The 18,069-nt window shown below is 31.3% G+C and overlaps 2 protein-coding genes and 1 long non-coding RNA gene across 3 annotated transcripts; 1 reads left to right on the top strand and 2 right to left on the bottom strand.

Annotated features, from left to right (window-relative positions):
- Positions 1-302: 302 nt before the first annotated feature.
- LOC115886667 (lipase member J-like) lies at positions 303-5,585 on the bottom strand. Its single transcript, XM_030905919.1, has 5 exons — positions 5,560-5,585; positions 2,496-2,757; positions 1,740-1,892; positions 671-895; positions 303-559 (listed from the first exon to the last, which is right to left on the bottom strand). The coding sequence occupies exons 1-5, from the start codon at positions 5,583-5,585 to the stop codon at positions 416-418; spliced, it is 810 nt and encodes a 269-aa protein (XP_030761779.1). The 3' UTR covers positions 303-415.
- Positions 5,586-6,686: 1,101 nt separating this feature from the next.
- Positions 6,687-7,844, bottom strand: LOC115886625. Its single transcript, XM_030905867.1, has 4 exons — positions 7,470-7,844; positions 7,227-7,417; positions 7,059-7,161; positions 6,687-6,883 (listed from the first exon to the last, which is right to left on the bottom strand). The coding sequence occupies exons 1-4, from the start codon at positions 7,614-7,616 to the stop codon at positions 6,725-6,727; spliced, it is 600 nt and encodes a 199-aa protein (XP_030761727.1). The 5' UTR covers positions 7,617-7,844; the 3' UTR covers positions 6,687-6,724.
- Positions 7,845-7,950: 106 nt separating this feature from the next.
- LOC115886642 lies at positions 7,951-13,826 on the top strand. Its single transcript, XR_004050921.1, has 4 exons — positions 7,951-8,229; positions 8,714-8,878; positions 9,057-10,807; positions 13,679-13,826. It is a non-coding gene; the product is annotated as an uncharacterized LOC115886642 (long non-coding RNA).
- Positions 13,827-18,069: the final 4,243 nt, after the last annotated feature.

The following is an 18,069-nucleotide window of genomic DNA, read 5'->3' as shown; positions in this document are numbered from 1 at the left end:
CTTGTAAAATTATTTTTAAATTGTACATATGTACATATTGAGTATAATTGGTTAAAAATTACAGGTGTGGAATTTTCAAAAAAATAACACGATCAAAAATACTGTGATAGATATGCTTGACAGCAGTATTATAAAGTATGTTTCAGAAAATGAATTGCTTAAAATCACTACTGCTTGAACCGTCAATCGAACAATTTGGTCTTGCGTGTTATTGGTTCTTGTAGCGTCTTTAGTCATTATTTAACACAATTTTCAACTTTATGTCGAAACTGATATTCTGAAGATCGGAAAAAAAGTCTTGATTGCATTGTAGTAAGAGTGTATAATTTTCTATTGTAAAGTTACAATTTAAAGTCAATTTTAACAATTTTTTATATAATATTTGTAGTAATAAAAATGAATATTATCATTTTTCTCATATCCTTTTGATAGAGTTCAACAACAAAGGATAAAACTGGTCAACAACATTTCTACTAAACAGGAAATCAATATGATTGTACGGTATACCATGCAGTTCCCAATTATCCTTCTTAAAATTGTTGTAGTCGTATATAACGTCCTAGAAAAAGTAACAAAACGTCAATAATTATACAGGAAGATCCATAAACACATTGAAAAAATCCTTAAATATTTTCCAAAAATAATATTAACGTGTTTTAAAAATCTATACCTCTTTGTTAGCCATATTATCTGTTTCACCATAGATTAGCGTCATAGGAATAAGTATATTGGACAAGTTATATGATGGTGGAACAGTTGAATTATACACAACCAAATTTTTCACTATGCCATGATCATATTTTCGGAATTCTCCTGAACGTCCATACTGAACATATTGCGTTATGGATCTGTAATTACCATTTTTTAACTCCTTGAAAGTAAAAGGAATTCTATCCTGAAATAATGAAATAAACATATATATACAGTTTTGTATTTTATTATTATTTTTTATTATTTTGTTTAGTCCGTTATCCGTTTGTGTGTTTTATGGGATTACTCTTTTATGAGTAGAGATACAATGACGCGATTTTCACATTACTTTGCTACTTTTTTATGAAACTAAATATGCTGCACGTAGGTTTATCCTAGCATCCTTAGTTCCTGAAATACAGCGCGAATTTTTGATGCGCAGTAGTAAAAAGATGTTGAATACAGATATGATGCGCAGTAGTGAACGCAACGCCTTCCGGCGGCCAGAAGAGACCCAGCAAGAGATTTTTCGAAACTCATAAAATATGACCATTGAGTAATCACGATTCTGCTTAAACTGCTTGACGTTTAAAGCTGATTTTTGGCAAACGGATTGACTTTGGGGTGTAAACGTTCGATAAGGAGGGGTTTCTCGAATCTCAAATTCCAAGAGGGTGAAAACGCCCCCCAAATATTACAATATTTATTATTTAAAAAACGGTTAGTCTTTCGGGAAAATGCTTGGGCAAGCATAATTTATTTGTTTTTTACATATTTTGAAATTTTTTAAAAGTCATACAGGGTGTTCCAAAAGGTTGGGTAATTGATTAACCCCGTTTCTGCATAAACTGCTTGACGTAAAAAAACTTATTTTTGGCAAACGGGTTTTTCGAAAGTCAAATTCCAAAGAGATAAAAAAAAAATGTGAGAAAATTTTATACAGTTTGTATGTTAATGGAAATTCTTGCTTTGCTTTATCATCACCATTAGAAATGATTAATTCGACGCGAACGAAGTCGCGGTTACACGCTAGTAAAATATATACTTACTATGTCGTATTTGACGGGTCCAAATACCAAATCACACACTTTTAGACAGAACTTTAAATTTATTAGTGAACCCATACAAAAATCAGTGACAAAATAGTAAGGCACACTGTTTTCTGGTACTAGTACTCGATAATTAGCCAATTTCGACAATTCCTGTAAGAAAAATTCATTCAAAAAAGTCTTTACTGTTCCTCCAAAATTTGAAAAAAAAACATTTTATTTATATTTTTCACCTTTTCTAGGGGTGAATTTAAAAAAATCCTAATTGGAATTTATAATTTTCCAAGCAAATTGAATAAAAATGTCAAATATATGAATTTTTCTGCAACTTATGTATTTTTTTAAATTTCTACTCTCATTCTCTAACTTATTCTAGTCAGTATATAACTCGGTTAATTTTGATCTGAGCCAAAAAGTATAGAGATCATTTCTATGTAAAATTTGATTTGGTTAGGTTAGGTTTGGTTTTTTCTAGTTCTTCCTATTTCTCCGAAATTTTGAAAAAATAATTTTATTTATTTATTTTACCAAGATTTTACCCCATCTCGGGGGTGAATTCATCATATCAAAAATTCAAGTTTTTATCAAAACTTCGTATTTGAAAGCCTATATTCTTGGACTAAAAAAAGAATTCGTATAAAGCATTCAAAATGAACAATTTCCTTAATTTTAAGTTCTTTAAAAAGTTTCTTTAATTTTTTCTGTAAAATAAAAAAGCGTTTTTTTTTTTAAATTTGGTACAGTTTTTTTTCTTACCACTATCAGCAACGTAACTGGAGATAATTCTGAAAACAGGGATAATTTTGGATACTTGATATGATAAATAGGGCACACTACAATAGCTTGTTCTATGTACTGTTGTGCCTCTTTGTTTTTTGTTGATGCGTATATTCCCATGCCTGTGCCTCCCATAGAATGTCCAATATAGATTATTTTCTTGTTAACTTTCTGGTAGATATATTTGAAGTTAGCTGACAGATCATAATAACCATTTTGATCGAAACTAAAAAAAAAATATCTTTAAATGAATTTTTTTTGCAGCTAGAAAAAAGTTATATTTTCCTTTGTTCTCTGTTTTTTAAAGGCGCACTCTCAAGGTGCGTATTCATTATCCGAACGAACGAACGAACGAACGAACGAACGAACGAATGAAAGTGCGGTATATTTAGACGGGGACCGAACGCATGCGGCCGTTCGTTCGGTCGTGCGCTCGACCATCCGCTTCGAGTCGGTACACCAAAGGCGTTCGCCTGCGTGCGCTTTCAGATTTAAGGTGCGTATTCATTATCCGAACGAACGAACGAACGAACGAATGAAAGTGCGGTATATTTAGACGGGGACCGAAGGCATGCGGCCGTTCGTTCGTTCGTGCGCTCGACCATCCGCTTCGAGTCGGTACATCAAAGGCGTTTAGACGTCATGTTACAAAGAATACAAGGTACGATCGATAGCGGCTCCAATTTCGTTCAGTTCGCGCATACCACCTGTGACGTCACTAGGAAAATAATGAATAAATAAAAAATAAAGAAAGTTGACAGGAGATCTGCAATTTTTGGGGTTATGGTTAAGAATTGTTTATTTTAAGACTTTTTAGTTCGTTTAATTTAATAATTACTAAAACCAGCAGTTCCAAAAATATATTTAAAAATAATAATTATCTATTAACATGGATTTGGACGATAGGTAAGAATACTGAATTTATTTCTATATTCGGTATAAAATTGTTTATTAGGTTTTTAGTTTGCGATGTTTATGGTAAATAATTTTCATTTTCATTGCCTCTGAATTCACATGAGGACAGAGTTGAGGATATCTATGGAAAAGTAACCACAAGAGGAATTGTTACATCATTTAAAAAATATTGGGAAGTTTATTGTTTCCCATCGAAAAGTAGAAAATGCCAATGCAGATGAACGTATTGTAATTGTGATAGAAGTAATTCTAAGGGTGAAGTTTATTATAATTAGTGGAAGTAATACCAAGGGTGAAGTTTATTATAATTAGTGACCTCTGCTTCTTTTTATATGTAGAAGTTTCTGGTTTTGAGAATAAATCGGTTGAACGACACCCAAAATTTAAAGGAAGTATTTGCATACCCAGAATATGCCCATCAAGGATTATATAGCTCAAATTTCCTTTAATGGTAGGCAATTATTCAATGCAAATTAACTTTTTAAGTGACTAAAATATTAAATAGTTTACAATATGGTATATCACTAAAAATATATTACTTTTAGGTACAATTAGGGCCCGATACATTTCAAAAAGTAGAATATTATTTTATATTAAATGAGGTATTGTACTAACAATCAATTTATATTATAACGGAGATTAAAAATAACAGAATAAATAGTTCTTTTCTTATACTACAAAAATAAACTATAGAATACAACAGTATTTAAAAAAAATAAAAAGTGATGTTCCGGCCGAGATTCGAACTCCGGTCTCTCGCTTCCTAGCCCGAAAACTCCTTATGCACTGCTCCATAGTAACTTGCTTAGCGATAATTCAATGACGGTATATAAACAAAAAAAACAGGTTTATAACAATATCTTGACGATTTGAACTGGCGCGCGCGAATGAAGAAATGCGTGCGGTCTTCTCGTGCGGTTCTATCGTGCGGTCCCCGTCCATACCACTAGCGAACATTCGTTCGTTCGTTCGTTCGTTGCGGATAATGAATACGCACCTTTACATGCCATACAAATAGAAAAAATAATGTCACAGTAGCATTTAAAGTAAAACAGTCTGAATATTTCTTTTGAATTAAGTTCTATTAACTTTATTCACTAAATTTTGACATAGAAAATAATGGCACTAAATAATTTGAGTTTAGTAGGGGTATTTGTTATCGAGGTGTAAGTTTGTAAACACAAGGAAGCACTAAATGGTTTAATTTTGCAACATGTTCAATATTCCCTTACTAATTTGTACCCAAATATTGATGTTAGACTGATGATGCAGCACAACTCTCTATGCTGTTTGAATTTTGACCATATCCAGATATATGCGTTTATATTTTACGTAAATATAAACAAAGTTATTAGGTTCTGATATGCTCACTAGCAAACAAATCGATTTGTTTGATTTTGACTACCCCTGCAACAATTCTTCATTGCATATTGCAGTAGATTTTTTGCGCCTATTTGTTGTATATTATCCTAATTAGTCCATTAGACTAGATATAATTTGTTTAAATTTTTTTTTTCAGATTCGTTACCCCTGATATCATCATCCCATCATCATCCCCAAATAGGGTTCCCAACTTGAGCATCGGCGATTCCGGGACAATTATTTTTAAGCTTTTAAATAATTGAAACAAAACATTAAATATTAGAAATTAAAATATATTATGTGTAAATGTGATTTTTAGGTCCCGGCCAAGACAAAACTTTCGCGGGGACAAACTTTCTGATTCCTGGTTAATCCCGGCCAAACCGGGACGGTTGGGAACCCTATCCCCAAATTGAGTCATAACAGAATTTTTGGCAAATATAGTTTTAATCCTGAGGGATATCTGAAGATGCTCTAGGAGTTTACGGTAATTGTAAGATTTCTATTTTATTATAGAGAAAAACTATTATGAACCTTTCTAAAAAAATATATTAATCTATTCTCCTGATATACGTATGACAAGATTTGTTTTGTAATGATTCATCATAGAAATGTATTTTTTTTTTTCTTAAAATTCCATTTTATTTCTTAAAAATTAGGAAAACTATTGTTGTTCTTGTTTATTTTATTTTTTTGTTCTTTGTCTAATAGTTAACCATAGATTATAGTTTGGACTCTCCCTTTTTGATTATTTTTTTCTGGATACTGGCCAGATGACTTATATAAGTTCATGCCACTTAAAAAGAAAAGAAGAAATATTTTTTCTTCTTGATTAGTTAAACGGCCTAAGCTGCTAGAACTATACGACCAAGAAAATAATCTATGTTTGATCTATGGGTGGCTATGCTTCGGACCATAAATATAAAAAGAAGAAGAACGTTACTTCGATTCTGTGGTTACAGTTCTTTTAAGACCTGAAATACCGAAGAGAAGAAAAACGCTGGTGGCGCCATTGTGGAAAAAGTGAGAAAATTGTGAACTAAAATATTATCAGAATGTTTTGATGTTTTCGTTATATTGCTCTGAATTTTTCTGATTTTTTTTAATAAAAAAAGTAATTTTTCTGTACACTATTTAATTGTATTCGATTCCTTAAAGCCTTTTTAACCTCTTGAAAGTGTAAGTACCCAATATTTTGCCTGTTTTCTATAGTTTTTTTCGCTTCAGATATTTCAATTCCATCATCATTGTCATTAAAAACTAATATATTTTTACTATTATCATAATTTTCCTTTTCAAAATCGAGTATATGGAAATATAGATACATTCTTTGGTGTCTATTGTACATTAAAAAATAAATTACTTATAGAAGATTGCTTTATATTTAGAAATATTTGGTATTTTTTCAGTCCTTTTCTTTTGTGCAGCTTAAAGATGTTTTTACTACTAAAGGTAATTTTTAGGTGATTATTCGTACAGGATACCTATTCTTGACCACTTGCATCTTCAAATATCACTCGCACTGTCTAGAAAGGCATATAACAATACACTTAACATGTATGCAAACGATGCTCAGAATTATACCACTGCAGGCAAACAAGTATTTTCTACGTCTTTTAGAATAAGTGAGTGTCAGTAGACGTAAAGTAGCTCCCTCACTCTCAAGAATTACATAAACCTTTCAGATAAAAATGTGTATAATAATGTTATTCAGTTATTTCTTAAAGGACATCATTATTTGTTAAAGGACATCAACATTTGCAGAAATAATAAAACAGAACACTATATAATAGCAAATGTATATTTATTATAAACTTTTTTATGAAAGCCTTACTTAAGAAACGCTCTGTGTTTTATACTATCAAAAAATAAGCATATTTAAGAAAACAGGATAGTATTTATAAGACGTAAATAGCTTATCTACAATTTTCTTATTCCCAAGGTTTTATTTCTTTTAACTTGTACAAATGTAAACAAAAGTTCTTCCAATATTCCACCTCATTCAATTTGGCTTTGACTTGTTCAGTATTCTGTTCAATTTCTTCCAAGTTTTGTAAATGAACTTGTAAAATTTCAGCTATTTTTTCTATCTAAAAAGAAAACTTTATTACGTTTTTATTAAAAACTTTCAAACAACTAAATCTATTCTTATACATATATACAAATCAATGGAGACTAAAGATTTGTTATATATCTTAGTCTAGAAACAAAAAATATTAATTTATGTCAGTATTGACCATATTAACGTTAAATAAATTGTCTTACACCAGGACTCGCTACAGAATTTTGTTGAATTTGGTATGAAATCTGATCCAAACCTTGCTGTAAATTTGTTATAGTCACCTCAGTATTTTCTACTAACTTATACCTATAATACATATAACTTCTGTTAGAGTATTCAAGACTTTTTGTAGGTATTATAAGAGTTTGTACGTGTCCTGTCTATATAAATCAGTAAGAGCGTTTTTCATCCGTTTACAACATTCCATTTTAGGGCATTGTGCTTCAGCATTACCAATCATATCCTCGATACAACAAAGATTACATTTTACTTGGTGCAATATTAAATCGGTTTGTTTTTGAAAACTGTTTAAATTCTCTATCTTTTCTTGTAAGAGCCTTAACTGAAAATTCGGCATTAGTATATGTAGGATATAATAAAAATAGTGTGAATACTTTTTCTTGAATCCTGAGCGTTTTTGATATCAATCGGTTAGATTCTTTAGCTTGTAAACCAAACACATTTTCGTTGTCTCGAAGATTCAGTGCGTAAATATCTACGATATTATCTAAGTCACGGAATTTTAAAGTGTTAGATTTCATTAAAATAGATTTAAATTAACTGGAAATTTTAAACTATTAACTGACAATAAAGGGGCTTGTCAAAATATATTTTATTCTCTTGATTTCACAAGAATTGTTTTATAATTATTTATCATAGAACTGTATTTTATTTCTAAAACTCATTTTTGCCTCTTAAAAATTGAGTTAATTAGCGTTTTTTGTCCATTTTTATAATTATAATAATATTTTGAATTATATATTTACTATTGCTGTACTTGTTTGTTTTTTTAGTTGTCTTTGTCTAATAATTAACCATAGATTATAGTTTAGAGTTTCTCATTTTGATTATTTTTTTCAGGACACTGGCCAAATGACCTCTATGAGTTCAAGCCACTTAAAAAAATTGAAGAAGAAATAATCTTTGTCGAATCTGTGGGTGGCTATGCATCGATCCATAAATATGAAAAGAAGAAGAACGTTACTCTTATTCTGTGGTAAAAAGTGAGAAAATTTTGAACTAGAGAAAGTATTGTCGAGATGTTTTGTTATGTCGCTCTTAAAATTTTTCTGATTTTTTAATGGAAAAATTGATTTTTCTGTACACGATTTGAGTGTATTCGGTTCCTTAAGGCCTGTTTAACCTCTTGAAAATGTAAGTACCCAGCATTTTGCCTTTTTTCTATAGATTTTTTCACTTGCAAATATTTCAATTACACCATCATTAAAGCTGATACATTTTTCCTATTTTCATAATTTTCTTTTTTGAAAATCGAGTATATGGAAATAGAGATACTTCCCTTGAGGTCCCTATTGTATATTAAACGTATAGTTACTAACAAGATTGCTCAATATTTAGAGATATTTGGTATGTTTTGAACTATTTTTTTTGTTAAGAGGTAAAGATGCTTTTTGTTGAATTTTTTTCCTAAATGTGGTTTTTACGTGTTTATTTGTACAGTCAAACAAGCTTTCTACGTCTTTAGGAACGAGTGAGTGTTAAATATACCTAAAGGGTCCCATTCTCAATATTTATAATACTTTTAGATAAAAGAAAATAGTTTCTCGTCATTTTTTAGTTCATAATTTTGCATTGTTTTAATATATATATAATGCTTTAATTATAATTTTCTTTTTAGGGGCATCATTAATAATACACCTCAGACTCCAGCGCATTCGAACCTTCCAAAAGAATTGGAATTTTGAACCTTCCAAAAGAAGAGACCTGGATCACCGCTTGTATAACCCTGATATTTAGCTACCATTCCAGTTTACGAAGTTGATTGTTTATTATCTAATTAACAGTAAGTTTTTAAATTATTATTTAAAAATAATTTTAATAAATTTATTAAATGTTTATGAACAGACTAACCATAGTTTTTAAGATATATTTAATCTTAATATGAAACAAAAATATATAAACACAGTTGTTATAGCAAAATTATTAATAAAATGTAATAAATTTTATTTCTTTTATTACAGATTTTGTACAAGAAATCAATGGATCGATACTGTTCCAGGGCAGTACATTTATCCGTTTGATAAATATTATCTAATAATTATATCTATTTTAAATTTATGCTAATTTTTGGCTTTTGGTCACTTCTCTTTACTTTTAGTAGAATACCATCTACTTAGAATTTTACTTCATGTTGTTTTTGGTTTACTTTCATTTATACTAGCTGGACTGCCATATTTCCTCCATTGTGGGAATAATATCATCATTTTTTTAATTCTATGCAATATTCCGTGGACTGTATTTTTATGCCCTTGACTGTATTTTAATTTTTTATTTGTATTATTTCTTTATAGAGTTATTTTTCTAATACTTAGTACTCAAATTTCAAAATAAAGACCAATTTCCCATCAATTCCTGGCGCATTCGCCATTTATTAAAAAACCTGACTTGCACAGGATTATATTTCTGGCTTTTCTAGCATTATTTCCAATGTATTTTCGTAAGTAACATCGACTCCAGAGCATCATAACTAGCTTCCCCTAAGGGGAGGAGACCCGGGTCACCCCCTAACCCTGATGCTCGGGCATCAATGACCTATGTAGCATGCATAGGTACCCAAGGGAGTCACCACCCTCTGATTTACGAGCTAGGTGTTCTAACGCTAGAGGCTTCGGACGTATACGACCTGGCACCCAAGCTACGAGACTACTTCGTGCACGTATTCCGTGACCCTCGAAGAGACAGGGGGCGGGATATCGAACACATTGATGATGAGGGGGGTCCGCCTGTAGGGGGTCCCGGTGGATGTCCGCTCGATGGGTGACGAGGGTGACCCGAGACGAGGCTGCTTAGCTGGGATGGGAACTGACTGGTGAGGCTTAATCGTCGACCAAGGGTTAAATCTGATGAAGGGGGGCAAACTGATATGCTCTGGAGGATTTTTCTTTATGTGCTTCAGTCATATTTTGACTAGATATTCGTTAAGAGGTGGCTAAGCATAACTTTTTGTCAATCTTATTGACTACATACCTCTTTATTATTTTTTTTTAATAGCATCTAAAATCTTTTTGCTCCATCTTGCTTTTGGCCTACCTCTATTTCACTATTTTTATCTGTGCCATATTTTTTTTATTATTTGAATATTAATATTCATCAATTCTATAAAACTGTCTTAATCATTGTTACACATATTTTTATATTCTTATTGACATTCTTCTGAGACGTTTCTAAGACATATTTAAATTCTATTGCCCCTATAGAATAATACCTATTTTTATGCTATTTTTCAGTTCATTTTACCTGCATTTTATTATTTATTTTTTATATTTTCCTTATTATTGGAAATATCCGTTCTATAAACTTTTGTACTGATTGTTTGTGTAATTTTTTGTGTCAGACTTTGTATCCTTTTCTATGTCAGAACGAATCTAAGATAGTATTGCCACATTTCTTGTATAGCTTATTTTTATTTATTTTCGTGTCATTTTTTCATCATATCCCTCTGGGAATGTCATTATTTATTGATTCTCTAAACTCTTCCATTGATTGTATTACTAAGTCTTCGTATCTGTTCACATTTGTATAATTTTGTGTCGTTTTCCTTTGACTGAATTTCATGGCTCATTTTCATGCAATTGAATTGTATTGTTCTGGGAATGGAGTATTGTACTGCTTTGGAACAAGAAATAAGATGCCATCAGGTTGATTAAATTCCACATTCAACAGTGGATTGAGGATGAAATTCATCATTGAAGAGGAAGCTAAATAACTTTAGGTATATATATTCCAGTTTGTTTAATAAATACCTAATATTATTGTATTTTGTGAAACGTAGATGAAAATGATTAATTTCAAATAAAAATTATTGGCGTATAATTTACTTTTTTGTAGGCAACTAAAAATACACTGAATGTGTATATAGAGTTGCCTATATAAAGAATTTTTCTTTTTTGGATATGGACATCGTTGACGTTCCCCATATAATTTTACATATAAAATGACAGTGATCTTCATCTCTTAGCCATCGCTGACGCCGTTTTTTTTTCGATCATAAAGTACCGTATGATCGAAAAAAAATGGCGTCAAGTTGGCTGTGAAATGACGATCGATGACATTTCTCGTATAATTTTACATATAAAATGACTGCCATCTTTATTTTATAGCCATCGCTGACGCCGTTTTTTTTCGATCATAAGGTACCGTATGATCGAAAAAATGGCATCCAGTTGGCAGGGAAATGACGATCGATGACATTTCCCATATAAAAGAACAGCGATCTTTATTTCATAGTCATCGCTGACGCCGTTTTTTTTTCGATCATAAGGTACCGTATGATCGAAAAAATGGCGTCCAGTTGGCTGAGAAATGACGATCGATGACATTTCCCATATAAAATGACAGCGATTTTCATCTCTTAGCCATCGCTGGCGCCGTTTTTTTTCGATCATAAGGTACCGTATGATCGAAAAAATGGCGTCCAGTTAGCTGGGAAATGACCATCGATGACATTTCCCATATAAAAGGACAGCGATCTTTATTTCATAGTCATCGCTGACGCCGTTTTTTTTTTGATCATTAGGTACCGTATGATCGAAAAAATGGCGTCCAGTTGGTTGGGAAATGACGATCGATGACATTTCCCATATAAAATGACAGCGATCTTTATTTCATAGTCATCGCTTACGCCGTTTTTTTTTCGCTCATAAAGTACCGTATGATCGAAAAAATGGCGTCCAGTTGGCTGGGAAATGACGATCGATGACATTTCCCATATAAAATGACAGCGATCTTTATTTCATAGTCATCGCTGACGCCGTTTTTTTTTCGATCATAAAGTACCGTATGATCGAAAAAATGGCGTCCAGTTGGCTGAGAAATGACGATCGATGACATTTCCCATATAAAAGGATAGCGATCTTTATTTCATAGTCATCGCTGACGCCGTTTTTTTTTCGATCATAAGGTACCGTATGATCGAAAAAATGGCGTCCAGTTGGCTGAGAAATGACGATCGATGACATTTCCCATATAAAATGACAGCGATCTTTATTTCATAGTCATCGCTGACGCCGTTTTTTTTTGATCATAAAGTACCGTATGATCGAAAAAAATGGCGTCCAGTTGGCTGGGAAATGACGATCGATGACATTTCCCATATAAAATGACAGCGATCTTTATTTCATAGTCATCGCTGACGCCGTTTTTTTTTCGATCATAAAGTACCGTATGATCGAAAAAATGGCGTCCAGTTGGCTGAGAAATGACGATCGATGACATTTCCCATATAAAAGGATAGCGATCTTTATTTCATAGTCATCGCTGACGCCGTTTTTTTTTTCGATCATAAGGTACCGTATGATCGAAAAAATGGCGTCCAGCTGGCTGGGAAATGACGATCGATGACATTTCCCATATAAAATGACAGCGATCTTTATTTCATAGTCATCGCTTACGCCGTTTTTTTTTCGCTCATAAAGTACCGTATGATCGAAAAATGGCGTCCAGTTGGCTGGAAATGACGATCGATGACATTTCCTATATAAAATGACAGCGATCTTTATTTCATAGTCATCGCTGACGCCGTTTTTTTTTTTCGATCATAAAGTACCGTATGATCGAAAAATGGCGTCCAGTTGGCTGAGAAATGACGATCGATGACATTTCCTAATACATAAAAAATTAGCGATCTTTATTTCATAGTCATCGCTGACGCCGTTTTTTTTTCGATCATAAGGTACCGTATGATCGAAAAAATGGCGTCCAGTTGGCTGAGAAATGACGATCGATGACATTTCCCATATAAAATGACAGCGATCTTTATTTCATAGTCATCGCTGACGCCGGTTTTTTTTGATCATAAAGTACCGTATGATCGAAAAAAATGGCGTCCAGTTGGCTGGGAAATGAACATCGATGACGTTTCCCATATAATTTTACATATAAAATGACTGCGATCTTCATTTCATAGTCATCGCTGACGCCGTTTTTTTTCGATCATAAAGTACCGTATGATCGAAAAAATGGCGTCCAGTTGGCTGGGAAATGACGATCGATGACATTTCCTATATAAAATGACAGCGATCTTTATTTCATAGTCATCGCTGACGCCGTTTATTTTTCGATCATAAAGTACCGTATGATCGAAAAAAATGGCGTCCAGTTGGCTGGGAAATGAACATCGATGACGTTTCCCATATAATTTTACATATAAAATGACTGCGATCTTCATTTCATAGCCATCGCTGACGCCGTTTTTTTTCGATCATAAGGTACCGTATGATCAAAAAAAATGGCGTCCAGTTAGCTTTGAAATGACGATCGTTGACTTTTCCCACATAATTTTACATATAAAATGGCTGCGATCTTCATTTCATAGCCATCGCTGACGCCGTTTTTTTTTCGATCATAAAGTACCGTATGATCGAAAGAAATGGCGTCCAGTTAGCTTTGAAATGACGATCGATGACATTTCCCATATAATTTTACATATAAAATTACTGCGATCTTCATTTCATAGCCAATCGCTGACGCCGTTTTTTTTTCGATCATAAAGTACCGTATGATCTCGAAAAAAACGGCGTCCAATTGGCTGTATAAAACTTGTTAGTGAACAAATAATTAATTATTTTTTTATATTTTCTTACAGAGCCAAGACTTTCCAGAAGGGTAGCCAGAAGACGTGTTTACCTCAACATAGAGATCAGCATGTCCATCAACACCCCTTGTATTTTATTATATCTTTTAAGTTACTCTTGTTAATAAAATATAGTATGTTAATAAACAATAATTAATAATATAAATGAGTTTTATTGAACTAAAATATACCTCTTAGAAATATTGTCTAATCGTGAACAAGGAGAAGAAAGTCATTTAATTATCAAATAAATAATATATTTAATGCTTACACTTGTTCTGGAATAGACAGTATTTTAGATAAAAATAATACACAAATTTACCTCCTCGCTCTTATGTACTCCTGATACAAATCCGAGCAAATTCAGCTTTTGACAAAAATTGAACGACAATTTTTAACCCTTTCCAAAATCACCGATATCTATCACGAGCACATAAGTGTGAAGAGGTATAAAGAAGTAAATTGAGAACCAATATTCACCTAGTCGCTCTTATGTGCTCCCGATACATACCGAGAAAATTCAATTTTTAATAAAGACCGCACGAAAATTTTTAAAACTGGTCAAAAACCGCCGATTTTTATCAGGAATGCATAAAAGTGAAGAGGTAAGGCGTAAATTTAGTACCACATATAAATATAGCATTAATCAACGATATTTCTGCTATCTCTAACACTTCGACCTCGTTTCCAAACTTCAACCCTTAATATCTCGGAAACTATAAGGGTTAGGGAGGAACGGAACTCGGCATTCGATTCGCCTTTCAACCCTCTATAAGGGTGCATAATTAGGGTGCGATCGGAGACAAAAAAATTTTATTGGCAAAAATGAGGTAAGGGGTTAACCTTCCTTCATTTTTGCCGAAAATATTTTTTTGTCTCCGATCGCGCCCTTATTATGCACCCTTATAGAGGGTTGAAAGGCGGATCGAATGCCGAGTTCCGTTCCTCGATATCTCTTATAGTTTCGAAGTTATGGCCGTTTTTCGAAAAAATCTAACTCGTTCGAACTCGTTGGTCAGGTACTCCAAAATTTGCTAGGTGGAAATTATTTTTGACATCTTTGTGCTAAAAGTGACCAACCGAGAATTAAAATCAGGAACATATGAGAGCGAGGAGGTATATTTCGATACCAGGAGTTAAGCATTTGCACTCGCCGTTTAATATTTAATGTAACAGTAGTAAAATCAGTGTGTGATTTACCTCTTCGCTCTTATGTGCTCCTGATACATATTCTTAATTTCTCAATCTTTTTTTTTAAACTTTATTATCAAACATAATTTCAGTATATAGCAATAACAATACAGGGAGGCACCAATCATACGAGGCTCCAAGGAGAAGGGTTGTTTGTTGTTTGTACTAATATGAAAATTTGGGAGCTTATGTAGATTAACTGAAATAATTTTAAGAAAATATATAGAGTTCTACAGAGTGTCCCAAAAAAGTTATGTATCAAAGTTGTGTTTTTTTTGTAGTAGAAGACACTATATATTAATTAATTTTCAGATTCTAGGAAAAAATAAGGGTAGATTATTAAATTTGTTGCTTTCTTTGGAAAAGGGTATAAAATAAACCAAGATTATTTATAATAAGACATTTTTTATTATATAACTAATATGTAGTAATATTAACATGATGTGTACATATTTATTATATTTATTAACTATATTAACTATACATTTTATTAACTATAAACTATAATACCGTATGATCGAAAAAAAAACGGCGTCAGCGATGGCTATGAAATCAAGATCGCTGTCATTTTATATGTTAATTTATATGGGAAATGTCATCGATCGTCATTTCCCAGCCAACTGGACGCCACTTTTTCGATAATACAGTACTTTATGATCGAAAAAAAAAACGGCGTCAGCGATGGCTATGAAATAAAGATCGCTGTCATTTTATATGTAAATTTATATGGGACATGTCATCGATGTTCATTTCATAGCCATCGCTGACGCCGTTTTTATTCGATCATACGGTAGAATATATAGAATATATCACGATCTCATAATCGAATTGTGCAGTAAACAGCTCATTTACAATGATATACAATATAAATTATTATATTATAATCTTCCTTTAGAAAGCATATAATACCATACGGTAAAAAAAAGACGTCAGAGGTAGCCTGGAAGTGAAGATCGCTGTTATTTTATATTTAAAATTATATGGGAAAGTCTACGATTGTTATTTCAAAGCCAACTAGACCCCGATTTCTTTGATCATGAGGTATTTACAAAATATATAGATATATAACTAATTTCAAAAAGTATATAAATTTTTGTATAACATAAAAAATTATTAATACTATATAATACATTTTAACTGATTTTATTATTTTTAAATAAAGATATTAAAAAGTATTTTTAGTAAATTGAATCAAAATAGATACATATATTTTTTTCTACTTTGTATAATATTGTTTATCAGAATTCTAAATAAACTTTAAGAACATAATATTAAACATACAGTACATGTTACAATAATATTTTGTTTTTTTCTTAATTCTATATCAAACATTCTTGACAAAATGGTGAATGCGTTTATACAATCTAAATATCAAAGACATGATAAAAATTTATAAATATGTACATATTTTATATCTACTCTACAAATATTTTTTTTTATATTATACACTCTATATCTATATATTATATTAGTATTTACAAAGTTTTGAAAATATTACATTTTTTTTAGTTTTGTTAAGAAAAAATATGCCTATACAACTATATACTAATAAAATTAAGTAGAAAATAATTTTCTGTGTTACATAAAAAAAACTTTTTCTACTTTACTTTATTTTATATTTATTGTGGAACACATACATTTTTTATATTGTATTAAATATATGTATAAGGGAAATTAAAACAACTTTCGTTGCACGTCATCAATGACATCATGCGTCGTCTTATGGAGTTTGCTGGTGGTCGTATTATTTTCGGATTTTTGTGCTTAGGCGTAAGAGTACTTTACTCATTTTCTCAATTTTTTTTTTATTTTATTATTTTTTTTTACTCATTATTTTTTTTATTATTTTATTTATTTTTTTTTAATTTTTTTTTTATTATTTTATTTTTTTTTACTCATGTAGTAGTATTTAAAAAAAAACACAAAAGTTTTATAGAAGATTTTTAACTATAAGTGTTGATTTCAGGTGTAAGAAAAATTACAAACTCAATCAAAAACTCGCAAAATTCTCCCCTGTTGCGCACAACGCTTTCTGCTTTAGCAGGAACCAACTGAAAACAACCGGCGACGTTTCGGCATTCCAGTCGACCCGTCGTCCTCAGTCAATTCGCGTCGGTTTCACCAATTTTCGCTCAAACACGTGCTTGACGCAATCGAAAAACATAAATATCACACGACTACGTAAGCAAATTTCTTCATTTATTTCTGCATGCTGTTGCTGTGCTTTCCTTTTTTCCCATGTTAAATTCTCAAAATAAAATATTAACTTTTGGTATGATTAAATTCTGACATAATTTTTTTTACAAAAAAATACAAAAACAGAAATTATTTCTTTAAAAAATTGTATATCTTATTTTTGAATGTTCCTACTGAGAAAAAAAATACGATCGAAAAAAAAAAACGGCGTCAAAGACGGCTGGGGAATGACCATCGATGATAATTTTGGCGGGGTCAAGCTCTAGACGTTATTTTCTGTATTTTTAATGGTGCTTACTGCCAGTTGGCCTAAAGGGAGTTGTAATTATTTTTATACTGAATAAAAATGATTTTTAAATGGTGTAAGTAGTTTAAAAATCGAGAAAAATAATTTATAATCTATAGATTTCTATAGATAGTCTAGATATTTTATCTTTAGAGATTACCCTCTTCAAAATTATCATAGAACTGTCATTCCCCAACCGTCTTGGATAGCGTTTTTTTCGATCATACGGTATCTCTTTGTTTTTCTTGAAAATAATTCTGGAATTTTTGCAAGTAGAAGAGAATCTACAAAATAAAAAATAGCATGTTTTAATCGGAGTAAAAATGACTTTTTGTGCCTCCAAATAAACAGTATCTTCTAATAAAACAGTATTACTATTTTATTTAGTAGATTTTTACCAGTGGCGAAAAATCCAAAATTCTTTGCAATGAAATGAAGCTTTCAAAAAGCTATAGACATTATTTATCTCATTTATTTATTAAAATTTCAGAATAAAATTTATTTAACATCATATTAAAATTTTATAATCTTAAAAACTGTACTTTTACAGTTAAAAAATTCAATTAAATATGTTTACGTTCTGGTTCTCAACATAATCAAAAATTATAGTCTTGTATTAAACGTTTCTACATTTTTTTCGAAAAAACAAACAAAATATTTTTGCTGAATTATATATACAGGGTGGCCTAAAAATGTGTGTTTGAAGTTATATATAAATTCGAAAAAAAAA

The sequence above is a fragment of the Sitophilus oryzae genome, unplaced genomic scaffold (genome assembly GCF_002938485.1).
Source record: "Sitophilus oryzae breed Bouriz unplaced genomic scaffold, Soryzae_2.0 scaffold_494_pilon_pilon, whole genome shotgun sequence".
In the NCBI taxonomy this organism is placed as follows: Eukaryota; Metazoa; Arthropoda; class Insecta; order Coleoptera; family Curculionidae; genus Sitophilus; species Sitophilus oryzae.
The sequence above is the reverse complement of the archived record's forward strand: the minus strand, read 5'-3'. Positions and strand labels throughout refer to the sequence as shown.

Coding starts and splice junctions, on each gene's coding strand:
- LOC115886625 (XM_030905867.1), bottom strand. CDS start 7,616: ATGAAATCTAACACTTTAAAATTCCGTGACTTAGATAATATCGTAGAT. Junction 7,418..7,469: donor CGCTCAGGATTCAAGAAAAA/GTATTCACACTA, acceptor CCGAATTTTCAG/TTAAGGCTCTTACAAGAAAA. Junction 6,884..7,058: donor ATTCTGTAGCGAGTCCTGGT/GTAAGACAATTT, acceptor TTTTCTTTTTAG/ATAGAAAAAATAGCTGAAAT.
- LOC115886667 (XM_030905919.1), bottom strand. CDS start 5,585: ATGAACTTATATAAGTCATCTGGCCA. Junction 2,758..5,559: donor TTATATAAGTCATCTGGCCA/GTATCCAGAAAA, acceptor ATTCATTTAAAG/ATATTTTTTTTTTAGTTTCG. Junction 1,893..2,495: donor CAGTTACGTTGCTGATAGTG/GTAAGAAAAAAA, acceptor TTTTTCTTACAG/GAATTGTCGAAATTGGCTAA.